At 39.4% G+C, this 14,594-nt stretch overlaps 1 protein-coding gene and 1 long non-coding RNA gene across 2 annotated transcripts in view; one reads left to right on the forward strand and one right to left on the reverse strand.

Moving 5' to 3' along the window:
* The window catches only part of LOC132124901 (uncharacterized), a 326,429-nt gene that overhangs the window by 133,832 nt on the left and 178,003 nt on the right, over window positions 1-14,594 (reverse strand). The window lies entirely within an intron of this gene.
* LOC132125279 (PDZ domain-containing RING finger protein 4-like) overlaps window positions 1,879-14,594 on the forward strand; it is a 40,155-nt gene continuing 27,439 nt past the window's right edge. The window contains exon 1 of the mRNA XM_059536605.1: window positions 1,879-2,120. Within this exon, the coding sequence (XP_059392588.1) occupies window positions 2,052-2,120 (69 nt within the window). The 5' untranslated portion in view covers window positions 1,879-2,051. The remainder of the gene's footprint in view (window positions 2,121-14,594) is intronic.

Below are 14,594 nucleotides of genomic sequence, written 5' to 3' on the forward strand. Positions count from 1 at the left end.
TATCATATTCCCTCAGAAACTTAAAAGGTATTCACGGCAACCCTTCAAAATAAAAGTTCAGTTTAACTTGAAGACACTGTGCCAGAAATATATTATCCTATGAGAAGCTTGTATTAAAGCACTGGCATGAATTCTTGAACAAAATGTATTTGTTATTTGATTTGTGAAGTGTCTAAATGATCATTTTGAGGTGGGACGTGGATTTGGTCTCATCGCATCTCTTTCTCATCTTCTCACACAGCTAACACGAGTAAACAAATCTTTCTTAGTGAGGCAGAGTTGGTGTTTTAAAATCGTATCTGGAAACACCTTGTGATATGTATGTTTGCTTCTGTATTTTATTAGTTTGTGATGTTTGTATAGTCTTACAGTGTAATTAATGTATTGTTTTATTCTGGTCTTAAGGCAGTGTGTGGTATGGTACTGTGTGTAGGCCTGTGGTTTCGTGACTCATGTTTTGCCCGCAGGGCGTCTCAGTAAAATTAAAGCCAGCAAATCCGATTATTTTCTCCCAAAGGGAATGGACTGATCGTCAGCTGATGAGAGCTGTGTGTGTGTGTGTGTGTGTGTGTGATGGTGAGCTCCAGGGCCAGTTACAGAACGATTAGAGCTGGTTAATTCTGTAGCGTCTCCTCTCAGCGTGTGGTTGGTCTGCTCTGATTGCGAGAGCACACAATCACACCTGCTGTGATGGACATGATGATGCTCTTCAGCTCAGCTCTGCTCTGTGTTGCTTCCATTGTCTTCTTTCAGGTTAGTGTTAAGAAAACATGCAGAATACACTTTTGTACAGTCTAGTTGTGTCTGTAGATTTCAATAGTAGATACACATATCTTTAAAAGTTTTTTCCTCCACTTCTGCAGGAATGACACACACCAAAACTTTGAGTTTGATTTTTGCTGAAGGCTTTGTTCATTCACACTGGTTCATCTGATATTTTATCCCTAAAATTTATTGACAGTATTTTCTGATTTATAGAGTGATAAGTGAAGTATGTGATAAATATGGAGTATGGAGTTTACATAATAGCATGTATATTTGGACATTCACCTTGGTTTACAATGGTTTTTCATGGCAATTCCACAGCTTTTGGACATTTACCATAGTTTTACAATGCTTTTTCATGATAATACCATGTATTTTTGAACATGTACAGTGGTTTTCGGGGTGATACCATGCTTTTTTTAAACAATACCAGTATTTTTGGTATTGATACTTGCTGTGTTTTTACATAAATCATTAGTTTTTGGAAATGTATCTGTACCATGGTTGTACAATGGTAATTCTGTGTATTTTTGGTCTTGATACTTACTTTTTTCCACATAAAACCATAGTTTTTGTACATGGTTTACCAACTGGACATTATCATGACTGGGTTTGCTTGTACAGCTTAACAATGTGTTACAAATAGTATAGATTTATGATCAGCCATAAAACTACAATTACCAGCTATTGCTTTTGGCTAAATGTGCATGGATAATACTCATATTTCATGTGTGTATTGGTGTGTGTGTGTGTGTGTGTGTGTGTGTGTGTGTGTGTGTGTGTGTGTGTGTGTGAAGTCCCAATAGGTTGGTTGGTGACCTACTTTGCTTTTTGCACATTATGTAGAAAAGCTTCTGATCAATTCCATTGTGAACTGCTTCTCCCAACCAGTAATAACAGTTTAAGACTGACAACCACTTAAAATGTCCACACAGAAAACACAATATCTGACCAGTGCTGACTGTGTGTGTGTGTGTGACATCAGTGTTACTGACACAAAAGAGCCTCATTGTTCGAGCTCTGATGCTCACTGACTCCTCCCACTGATGTAGACACACCCCTCTCATCATTATTCATAGGCTGAGCTGCTGGAGGGGGCGTGTCCGCGCGCGTGTGTGTATGTGTGTGAGAGAGGGCGAGTGGATCTCAAACACTGTCGGGTCGGGTGCCAGAGGCTGTGGTTGTGCATGCTGGTCTGTGCGCTGACACACGGATGAGAGGCGCTGTGCGCGCGCGAGCCGTTCTGGAGGGAGCGCGAGACGGCTGCTGTGTCCCTGAGCACGAGGATGGGCTGCAATCTGTGTAGTTTACAGAAGAGAGAGGAGCATTACAAACTACTGTACGAGATCTCACAGGTGAGACACTGCACTTGGTACTGTGGTAATACCCTGTCTGCTTTTAGGCATGCTGTCATACTTAGTTATTTGTACCATGGGAGCAGCACTGGTTTTTGGACATGCAGCGTGGTTTTACAATGGCTTTTTTAGGACAATACTCTCTATTGGTGGTATTGATGCTTGCTGTGTTTTTCACATAATACCATAGTTTTAGGTACTACTATGTATTTTTGGACATGTAGCTTACATAGTTTAAAATGCGTATTCATGGTAATACCATGAATTTTTTCACTTAATACCATAGTTTTTTTTCATGATTTGACAATGGTTTTCAGAGTAATATCATGTATTTGTGACATAATACCATAGTTTTGGGATGAGTACTATAGTTTTACCATGGGTTTTCATGGTAATACTATGTATTTTTCACACAGTACCCAATTTTTTGGATGTGCATCATGATTTTACAATGCTTTTTATAGTAATATTTTACGTCAGAGATTTTAGATATTTTCCAAGGTTTTCCAATGTTTTTTTGTTTTTTGGTGGTAATACTGTGTATCTTTAATCATGGTATTTTGTGTTGTTTTCTCATCCCACATAATACCATATTTTTCGGACATGTACCATTGTTTTAAAATGGTTTTTAATGGAAGTCTTATTTATTTTTCACATAATACCATATTTTGTACCATTGTTTTACAGGGTATTTTAATGGTAGTCTAATGTATTTTTCCACAAAATACTATAGTTTTTGGATATGTACCATGGTTTTACCTCTTTGGGACATGGCACTCAGGATGTTTCACACTATAAAGGTGCAGTAATATCTTGGTGTTTTGGATATCTGATGTACAGTAAAACCATGTATCTTTTTTGACACAATACCATAGTTTTCAGGTATGTACCATGGTAGTTTCACAGTATTCTTTGGATTGTGTTGTACAGTATATAAGAATTATTTAGCACTATTGGCACTGAATATACAAGTATAAATACAGTAAATAAGTATAAGTGGGAGCAAATACACAAACATGGAGCAGTTGATGTTCCTGAGGTTGATTATTTTGGGAGATCTAATGTGCTTGTGGAGCTTTTACTGATTATAAACCAGCAAACAGTGAGTGTATAACCACAGCATCTCCAGACTCGATCCGTGCTGACTCCCAGCGAGCTGAAGGCCTGTGATGTTGAAGATGATCCAGCGGTGATCTTCTCCTGTTGGAGCAGCTGATTGATTCTCTGCTGCAGGTTTCATTAACTCTTCATATGTGCTGAAGAGCTTTAATAGCCTCTGAATCTCACACACACACACTCATGTTCACTGTGGTCTCATTAGCGCTCGTGGAAAATGATTCTGGGTCCTAATAAAACTGTGTATGACGGGACATTCATTTGGTTAATTGCTGGCGTTGTTCTGTAACGAGGAGTTTTGACGAATCTCCTCCGCATGGATGGTTTTAATCAGAGCGATGAAGATCACGTGGGTCTGATGAGCTTCTGTAGATCACGCTTCTGCATTGAAGCATCACCAAAACCACTACATTAACAGAATTAGGCTGTTAATAAAATACAAGTAGCCTATGATTTGAGGATCAACCAATAATGTGCCGTCTCAGAGAACTTCTGTGTTTAACAACATTAATCTCAGCGTGTTTGCAAATATTTCTTGTGGTTTCTGGAGTTGATTCTCCTTCCGCTGTGGTTTTGTATGCTTTATTTTGGGTTGTTTTTCCACATCTCATGGGTTTTTCCTTTGTGGTGTGTCCTCTGGTGTTTATGCATCTGCTTCTGAAGGTGGACAGCAGATGAGATCCTCAGATCTGGTGTTTGAAGTTGTGAATCCTCTCTGCGGAGCTGTAGCGTTCAGATTTTTGTGTGTTCAGTAACACAAGCTCTCAATGCGTAAGTGAGTGTTTGGCGTTTGAGAACGTGGAGATGTTTTCTAGAGGTCTGTCCAGGTCTCGGGAGTGTTCATGACTTGTGCTGCTGTTACTCTAAGACTTAATGATGTAATTATGGAGCTCCTGCAGCAGCTGAACATCTGCTATTGAGATGAATGAGAATGCTAATGGATAGAGACGCCAGGTATTATTGACCTCCTTCATTTTTGTTTTATGTCATAAACCACATTGCAGTGCATTCTGGGATTGCCTTGCAATAGTAATGCTACCTTACAAATCGTCTGGAACAAGGTGTCTTAAAAGGAAACACAATCTTCTATATCTACAAAACATACCATTGTTTTATAGTGTTTTCTCATCACAATACCTGTCTTTTTTCACATAATATCATAGTTTTTGACATGTACCATGGTTTTACAATGTTTTTTATCATAATACCATTTATTTTTGATCATGATGCTTACTGTTTTGACATAGGCCTAATACCACAGTTATTGGGCATGTACCATGGTAGTTTCACCTTATTTTTATATGTACATTTATATGGTAATTATTTAGCACCACTGGCATTGAATATATCGATGTACCAGAGTAAAACCACCAATGTACCATAGTACTACAACAGTTGTTCTTTTAGTATGAGTTTTGTTCTACTATTTAACCACTAAATACATTTCAATAAATAAGCATACATGTGAGAAGATATGCAAAAGAGAATACAGAATAAGGGAAAGAATGTATAGATACTGAAGTAAATTCATGAATATTGTTGTGCTAAAAGCGCTGCTGGTGAGAGTGAGAGTCAAACTCAGCGGTGTGTGTCGTTCTCGGGCTAATTAGTCTTTCTACAGATGCGTGTGGAACACATCGCTGCACAGGAAGTGACATTTCCATCCGCGCTGGTGTTTGTGTGTGTACGCTGGGGGCTTTAATTGTCTGCTGATGGTCTATAAGCCTGTAATGCTGTGCTGGTCTCCAGAGACTTCAGGTTAAAGAGGAGCTCAGTGCATGTGATGAAGAGCGCCACCTACAGACTGATCTGAGCACTTGGACTGAACTGGTTTTCACATATTCATGCTTGAGATATTTTCCATCAGTTAAGCTCCAGGAATCCTGGGATCCTGTAGGGATGTCTTTATTTTGTGGGAACATCAACGTGTTCAAACGCTGTTATCATGCGTGCTGTTCTGAAACATCTTCTAAGTGTCTCATGTTTGTGTCCGGTTCAGTGACTCATCTGTTTGTTTATATTTGATATGTGGTTAATGCAGATATATTTAACATGTTCATTCATACGAGTCATACATTTGTACATGATATATATATATATATATATATACAGTGACTTCATAAAATCTGTGTGTTTCTGAACGTGTGAACTGGACAGGTGTACGCACGTGTGTTTGATAAACGAGTTTCATCACTGCTGGGACGAGTGTGTGTGTGTGTGTGCGTGAGAGGAATGGCCTGAGGCCCCGGGACCCCTGTGACCCCCTCCTCACCAAACTGTACGCTACAAATGTCCCAATCCATCTCTCTGTCCGGCCGCCTCTCGCTGACTGATGGTCCTCAAACCTCACAGCTGGAACCAGGAACAAAAGACGAGAAAAATGAGCCGCTTGATTGATCTGGTGTCCACAGCCGTGAGATTACCTGCAGAAACACAGAGAGAGAGAGAGAGAAGATGGAGGAATTCTGGCTCCTGATTGTTTCTCTGAGTCTCTTTCCTTGGTTTTGTGAGGGAGAGTTGGGAAACCTGTTTGGAAACAGACGTTGTTGTGAGAGATGGAGAGCTGTACATTTTAAAAGAGGGAATAAGAACGTGTTTAATTCCTCATTCTCAATTTTATTCATGTGGGATTGTGTTTTAGTATCCTGGTTTTCCATGAGCATCTAGTTATGTGATGCGGAAAATACAGAATCCAACGTGGAATTTGACAAATTTTGGATGAATATGTAATGCTGTGTAATTCTGTAGCACAAAGACTGCTACAAAGCTATTAAAGGGATAATTCACCTAAAAAAGAAAATGTGATGATTATCTGCTTACCCCCAGGGCATCCAAGATGTAGGAGACTTTATTTCTTCAGTGCAGTGTTCATTTCGTCAACGAGGATGAAAATAATTGTGTACGAAAAACATTTTGTGGATGGATAGACTACCTAAACATGAACTAGTGATCAGAAACAATGTCCTCTGCACCTGAAGGGTTAAGGTGACCGGACGTCCAGTGTTCCCGGGAGTCACAATTTGTCAATTGACTTAAAGGATAGGAAGAATCATGCTGATAGAAGTGCTCTAAGTCACTTAACCATTTAACTTGAGAAACACTATCATCAATTACACACAAAAACAAAAAACGTTTGGTTTAACTTGAAGAAATTGTCACAAATTTAGTATTAATATTGTAGAAAAAAAATGTACTTCTCAAAATCCAAAAAAATAATAATGTAGTTTCTCCAAACATTATGTAAGGAATATCACACACTTTTTCCTCCATGTTTTAATTTAAACTTTAAACAATGCTGTGCAGTGTTTTGTTCTCCAATAAATGAAAGAAACAATTCAAATTGAATTACATTTTCAAAGATTAATTAAATTGTTAGTTTTGTGAATTCATTTGATTACTGCTTTTTTTCTTTTCTTTTTTTGCTAACAATTATTATATCATAAAACACAATCCAGACAAATTTAAACCGACAACATGGAATTTCTGAAAAACAGGATTGTTGTTAAAATGTGAATAAATTCTCAAGTTAAACGTTCATGAATTCACTTGAACACAGTCCGAATCCAGTCATAAAAATCACATTGAAAGTATAGTTGAGATTTTGGCCTTTTTGGATGAGTAAATCAAAATGCAGTACAGGGAATCAAATTGCAATCAATATTAAAATGCTAAATATTAAGTTGTAATATTGTAAATGTTACCAGACCAAATAGAATTTATGAAAAGAAAAATAGAGCACCTTTTATAAAACGTTACTGTTAAAATAAAATGATTAGATTTTAAAAGTTTTAAGAATTAAATTGATTAGACATCCTTTTGATTTTTGCAATTTAATTAAAGCGTTAAAATATAATCCAGAAAAACAGAATTTGTGAAGAAATAAAGCAGGCTTCCCGGTGCTCTCTCATGTGGATCCAGTGATGTGAGGGAATGAGCCTCTAGCTGCTGACTCGGCTGTTTTTCCAGCTCATTCCCAGCAGGAATATTTACAGATCCCTGAGACTGAAGAATCATGGCAGAGTTACATCATCACACATCTATTAATAATGCATGTGTGAATGTGTGTGCTGGCTGAGATGATGCATCACAAACACAGAGATTCAGCTTCTGCATCAATCCAGCAAATATTCGGACTCCTAGTTTGTAAGATCTGAATATTAAATATTGCGTACTAAATATGACAACATTCAATCTGTATAGAAATTTCTAGGGTTCAAACCCATGACTTAGGTGTTGCTAGCATCATACAAACTCATTGTTGATTAGTAGATCATGTAAAATGAGAAGTGAATGAGACTCGCAACTAAATGTTGTTTGACTGCAGTTAGTTCTTTATCTTAAGATGAGACAGTTCAAATAAAACCATTGTTTTTACATGCACTGCTCAGTTTTGAGATGTTTGGTTTATTTGGCATTCATGAAATGTCTTTTCAGACAAGTGGAATGACAATATATACGGTCAAGTGTTTATTTTATGAGACTGTATTTCTGTCTGTAGATTTCAGCTCCAATAGATCTCTTTGAAAGTTTTTCCTCCTCTTCAGCAACACTTACACACACCAAAACTTAAGAGTTTTATTCCTCTCTGTATTCTGAAGGTTTTTACTGAAGGGTTTGTTCATATTTCATTCACACTGGTTTATAACATTTTATTCTTAATTTTTTTCCCCTTTTTTCTGGCTGCTGACAATATTTTCTGATTTATGGAGTAATAAGAGAAATCCAATATCGCCTCAGTAAAAACCTTGAATATGTCATCAAAATGAAAGAAAGTGTGGAGCCTGGCGCTATCCAATGTTCAGATTTATTTTCTGGAATTTCAGGATTTTTCATGAATTTCAGATTACTGCAAATTTAATTAGATATTTAAAAATGTCCAAAATGTGCCATATGAAAAAGTTGGCGTAATGCACTGTGAATAATCATCTGGAGAAAGTATGAGCTCAGTCAGGAGCGTCAGAATCAGATCCAGATCTCAGATGAGATTTGATTGACAGCTGTCATCTGTCTGATTCAGACTGATCTTCATGTGAATCTGATGGATGTACTCTGTGATGAGCTGCAGGTTCATTCATTCATTCATTCATTCATTCATTCATTCCCCATCTGTAGATTGACCTTTAGCAGGTGACACTTCAGATGCTTTGACCTTTACAGAGTCATATCAGACCTGAGAAAGACTCTTGAGAGGGACTTATCATCTGTGAACACACACACACACACACATTACACTTTCTATTCATCTGTGAATCCTGAGAAATAAAATGCATCAGTTTCCACAGAAATATTGTGCAGCACAACTGTGTTCAACACTGATAATAATCAGAAATGTTTCTTGAGCAGTAAATCATCATATTATTCTGATTTCTGAAGATCATGTGACACTGAAGACTGGAGGAATGATGCTGAAAATACAGAAATACATTACACTTTAACACAGATTCACACAGAACACAGATGATTTAAACTAAAAATGTACTGTATTTTTTTAAATCAAATAAATGCAGCTTTGGTGAGCAGGAAAGACTTTTAAACATTAATATATGACAAGCTTGGTTTCAAAACGCAATAAATCAATTTTGATAAATTTGAGTAAAAATGTGTTATCTTTACCAGAAAGTGGCAAGATGAAAACCACTGCTTTCTGTTTCAAACTTTCACGTAGCATCACATTAAACAATTCAAATCCAGGTTTTGATTTTCTAAGATCCATTATAAAATTGTATTATTTTTCCCAAAATTTGAAAGTTATTTTTCATATTGAAACATATAATACACAACATAGTAACTTCCAACATGAATTCAATGAGTCATCTGGTTAATGCTATAAATTAATTACAGCAATAAAATCAAATTTCTCCATGAACAAGAACATGAACAACATTATTAAACCACAGAAACTCCAAAATGACATTTTCCTTACATTCAACTTCCAGCAGTGCATTCACCTTTGCCATGTTACATTCATTTAGTTGATTAGTGCTATGTGCTGTATTAACACAAACATAAATGGCATTAATAAACACATTAACACTAACAAGCTATGCAATATCACGTTCATAATCGAATGTGATTCATCTAATGAACTCTATATAACGCAGCTTGTCACTGATCTACAGCGGTGTATTGAATTAATCTGAATAATTTCCATCTGAAAGCCCATGATGGAGGTCTACTGTACTATTAACCACAGAACCAGCTTTACTGACGAGATGCGGATGACAATCACATGTGATTTATCATACAGCTTTTGTTTGTTGATCACAAAGTACAAAGTAGATGAGGAAAACTAGGATTGGGGTGTATTCAGAGCGCTGCATTACTGTCTAGAGTGTGTGGAATGGTGCGCTGTGATTGGTTGAGAGGATATATCACATTATGCAAAAAAGGGAGACTGGGATTTGTCGGGGTTTGGAAAATAAGGAAGAAAACATGACCTACTGTAATAACTCTGGGAATATTGCATAAAATTTAAAATTGACTATTATATACCTACCAGATACCAGATTTATTATATTTATTTATTTTTTTACTGACCCTAAACCAGATTTAAACGGTTTAGTTTTCCCAACATATTTAGTCAATTCATAAAATATTGAAAGAAATGTTATGCATCCAGCAGGACTGTTAGTTGACTCTGTACATGTATGTATGGTACATATAATTTATCTGACACTTTTGTTGGCAAAACAGACATGGTCAACTGCTCAAAATGACCACATGTGTTGGTATGGCCAAAACATAGGTCCATCATAATCATCAAAAATCATGTAAACGTGTGAAATCACTGTAACACAGAGTACAAGTGACTTACACTGATTCCAGATGCTGATCCGATCAGGATTTGAAGTCATAATGGTGATGTTTTATAACATGCTGGTGTCCTCTGTGTGTTTGGTGGGTCATTAGTGCTGTTATTCTTCAGTCAGTGCCTTCTGAAACATAGAGCCTCATTGAACACGTGGATTTATTGCATTGTCTCTCCAAATCAACCGTTAATGCAGTGACGTGATCAAATGTTTGGTTTCAGAGTGTTTGTGTGTGAACAGCTTGAGCTCTTCTCTTGTGTTGTGTTTGGAAACACACACACACACACACACACACACACACTCGGGCGTCTGTTGCTGGCAGTCGTCTGACCCGCTCTGTCCCAGACAGACGGAGAACTTGTTAATTGACTTCATCATTGAGACAGAGGAACTGGAGCAGCTGATGATTGTGAGAAAGTGTTTGTTCTGATGATTTATCACGCTTTAATGTCTAAATGTTTTCAGAGCATTGATCTGTTTAAGCTGCCCGGTAAAAATAAAATGTTAATTATGTTCATTAAAATAAAATAAGTTTTGAATTTAAATACTAAAGTAAAAAATACTTAATACAATTTGTTTTTATTGAAATAGAATAAACGATAACTTAAAATAAAATATAACTTATGAAATACAATCATTTTAAAAAGTATTTTTTAATTAGTTGCCAAGGCAACACTTCTAATTTTCATTCAGTTTAAGCTAAAGTACTACAACAACTAAAACTGTTAAAACATTTAATTTAAATAAAATGTATTTTAACTGAAATTAAAATGAAATTAAATATAATGTAAATGTGTTTTATTTTAGTAAGGTTCCAAGGCAACATTGCTAACTTTCATTGAGTTTTATTAAAAAAAAAAAAAAATGAAGAGGAAAAAAATATTATATACAGTAGTTGATTAGGCGTTTCTCAGTCATTTTTCTCAAATGTGTTTCTCGGGTGTGTTTCTTGGGCTTTTCTCAGCCGTGTTTCTCGGGTGCTTCTTGCCATGTTTCTCAGGTATGTTTCTCAGGTATGTTTTTCGGATGTTTCTCAGGTGTGTTTTTCAGGTGTGTTCCCCTGCCGTTTCTCAGCCGTGTTTCTCGGGTGTGTTTTTCGGATGTTTCTCGGGTGTGTTTTTCAGGTGTTTCTCAGCCGTGTTTCTCGGGTGTGTTTTTCGGATGTTTCTCAGGTGTGTTTTTCAGGTGTGTTCCCCTGCCGTTTCTCAGCCGTGTTTCTCGGGTGTGTTTTTCGGATGTTTCTCAGGTGTGTTTTTCAGGTGTGTTCCCCTGCCGTTTCTCAGCCATGTTTCTCGGGTGTGTTTTTCGGATGTTTCTCAGGTGTGTTTTTCAGGTGTGTTCCCCTGCCGTTTCTCGGGTGTGTTTTTCGGATGTTTCTCGGGTGTGTTTTTCGGATGTTTCTCAGGTGTGTTTTTCAGGTGTGTTCCCCTGCCGTTTCTCAGCCGTGTTTCTCGGGTGTGTTTTTCGGATGTTTCTCGGGTGTGTTTTTCAGGTGTTTCTCAGCCGTGTTTCTCGGGTGTGTTTTTCGGGTGTTTTTCAGCCGTGTTTCTCGGGTGTGTTTTTCGGGTGTTTCTCAGCCGTGTTTCTCGGGCGTGTTTTTCGTGTGTTTCTCAGACGTGTTTCTCGAGTGTGTTTTTCGGGTGTTTCTTGCCATGTTTCTCAGGTGTGTTTTTCAGGTGTGTTCCTCTGACGTTTCTCAGCCATGTTTCTCGGGTGTGTTTTTCGGATGTTTCTCGCGTGAGTTTTTCGGGTGTTTCTCAGCCGTGTTTCTTGGGTGTGTTTTTTGGATGTTTCTCGCGTGTGTTTTTTGGATGTTTCTCGGGTGTTTCTCAGCCGTGTTTCTCGGGTGTGTTTTTTGGATGTGTTTTTCGGATGTTTCTCAGGTGTGTTTTTCAGGTGTGTTCCCCTGCCGTTTCTCAGCCGTGTTTCTCGGGTGTTTCTCAGCCGTGTTTCTGGGGTGTGTTTTTCGGGTGTGTTCCCCTGCCGTTTCTCAGCCGTGTTTCTCGGGTGTGTTTTTCGGATGTTTCTCGGGTGTGTTTTTCGGATGTTTCTCGGGTGTGTTTTTCGGATGTTTCTCAGGTGTGTTTTTCAGGTGTGTTCCCCTGCCGTTTCTCAGCCGTGTTTCTCGGGTGTGTTTTTCGGATGTTTCTCGGGTGTGTTTTTCAGGTGTTTCTCAGCCGTGTTTCTCGGGTGTTTCTCAGCCGTGTTTCTGGGGTGTGTTTTTCGGGTGTGTTCCCCTGCCGTTTCTCAGCCGTGTTTCTCGGGTGTTTCTCAGCCGTGTTTCTGGGGTGTGTTTTTCGGGTGTTTCTCAGCCGTGTTTCTCGAGTGTGTTTTTCGGGGGTTTCTTGCAATGTTTCTAAGCTGTGTTTCTCAGGTGTGTTTTTTTCAGGTGTGTTCCCCTGCCGTTTCTCAGCCGTGTTTCTCGAGTGTGTTTTTCGGGTGTTTCTTGCCATGTTTCTCAACTTCTCAGGTGTGTTTTTCAGGTGTGTTCCTCTGCCGTTTCTCAGCCATGTTTCTCAGGTGTGTTTTTCGGGTGTTTTTCAGCCGTGTTTCTCGGGTGTGTTTTTCGGGTGTTTTTCAGTCGTGTTTCTCGGGTGTGTTTCTCAGCCGTGTTTCTCGGGTGTGTTTCTCAGGTATGTTTTTCGGATGTTTCTCAGGTGTGTTTTTCAGGTGTGTTCCCCTGCCGTTTCTCAGCCGTGTTTCTCGGGTGTGTTTTTCGGATGTTTCTCGGGTGTGTTTTTCAGGTGTTTCTCAGCCGTGTTTCTCAGGTATGTTTTTCGGATGTTTCTCAGGTGTGTTTTTCAGGTGTGTTCCCCTGCCGTTTCTCAGCCATGTTTCTCGGGTGTGTTTTTCGGATGTTTCTCGGGTGTGTTTTTCAAGTGTGTTCCCCTGCCGTTTCTCAGCCATGTTTCTCGGGTGTGTTTTTCGGATGTTTCTCGGGTGTGTTTTTCAGGTGTTTCTCAGCCGTGTTTCTCGGGTGTGTTTTTCGGATGTTTCTCAGGTGTGTTTTTCAGGTGTGTTCCCCTGCCGTTTCTCAGCCGTGTTTCTCGGGTGTGTTTTTCGGATGTTTCTCAGGTGTGTTTTTCAGGTGTGTTCCCCTGCCGTTTCTCAGCCGTGTTTCTCGGGTGTGTTTTTCGGATGTTTCTCGGGTGTGTTTTTCGGATGTTTCTCGGGTGTGTTTTTCGGATGTTTCTCAGGTGTGTTTTTCAGGTGTGTTCCCCTGCCGTTTCTCAGCCGTGTTTCTCGGGTGTGTTTTTCGGATGTTTCTCGGGTGTGTTTTTCAGGTGTTTCTCAGCCGTGTTTCTCGGGTGTGTTTTTCGGGTGTTTTTCAGCCGTGTTTCTCGGGTGTTTCTCAGCCGTGTTTCTCGGGTGTGTTTTTCGTGTGTTTCTCAGCCGTGTTTCTCGAGTGTGTTTTTCGGGTGTTTCTTGCCATGTTTCTCAGGTGTGTTTTTCAGGTGTGTTCCTCTGACGTTTCTCAGCCATGTTTCTCGGGTGTGTTTTTCGGATGTTTCTCGCGTGAGTTTTTCGGGTGTATCTCAGCCGTGTTTCTTGGGTGTGTTTTTTGGATGTTTTTTGCGTGTGTTTTTTGGATGTTTCTCGGGTGTTTCTCAGCCGTGTTTCTCGGGTGTGTTTTTTGGATGTGTTTTTCGGATGTTTCTCGGGTGTGTTTTTCGGATGTTTCTCAGGTGTGTTTTTCAGGTGTGTTCCCCTGCCGTTTCTCAGCCGTGTTTCTCGGGTGTTTCTCAGCCGTGTTTCTGGGGTGTGTTTTTCGGGTGTGTTCCCCTGCCGTTTCTCAGCCGTGTTTCTCGGGTGTGTTTTTCGGATGTTTCTCGGGTGTGTTTTTCGGATGTTTCTCAGGTGTGTTTTTCAGGTGTGTTCCCCTGCCGTTTCTCAGCCGTGTTTCTCGGGTGTGTTTTTCGGATGTTTCTCGGGTGTGTTTTTCAGGTGTTTCTCAGCCGTGTTTCTCGGGTGTTTCTCAGCCGTGTTTCTGGGGTGTGTTTTTCGGGTGTGTTCCCCTGCCGTTTCTCAGCCGTGTTTATCGGGTGTTTCTCAGCCGTGTTTCTCAGCCGTGTTTCTCGAGTGTGTTTTTCGGTTGTTTCTTGCCATGTTTCTCAGCTGTGTTTCTCAGGTGTGTTTTTCAGGTGTGTTCCCCTGCCGTTTCTCAGCCGTGTTTCTCGAGTGTGTTTTTCGGGTGTTTCTTGCCATGTTTCTCAACTTCTCAGGTGTGTTTTTCAGGTGTGTTCCTCTGCCGTTTCTCAGCCATGTTTCTCGGGTGTGTTTTTCGGGTGTTTTTCAGCCGTGTTTCTCGGGTGTGTTTTTCGGGTGTTTTTCAGCCGTGTTTCTCGGGTGTGTTTCTCAGCCGTGTTTCTCGGGTGTGTTTTTCGTGTGTTTCTCAGCCGTGTTTCTCGAGTGTGTTTTTCGGGTGTTTCTTGCCATGTTTCTCAGGTGTGTTTTTCAGGTGTGTTCCTCTGACGTTTCTCAGCCATGTTTCTCGGGTGTGTTTTTCAGATGTTTCTCGCGTGAGTTTTTCGGGTGTTTCTCGGGTGTT

Source organism: Carassius carassius, chromosome 43, assembly GCF_963082965.1.
Source record: "Carassius carassius chromosome 43, fCarCar2.1, whole genome shotgun sequence".
NCBI lineage: Eukaryota > Metazoa > Chordata > Actinopteri > Cypriniformes > Cyprinidae > Carassius > Carassius carassius.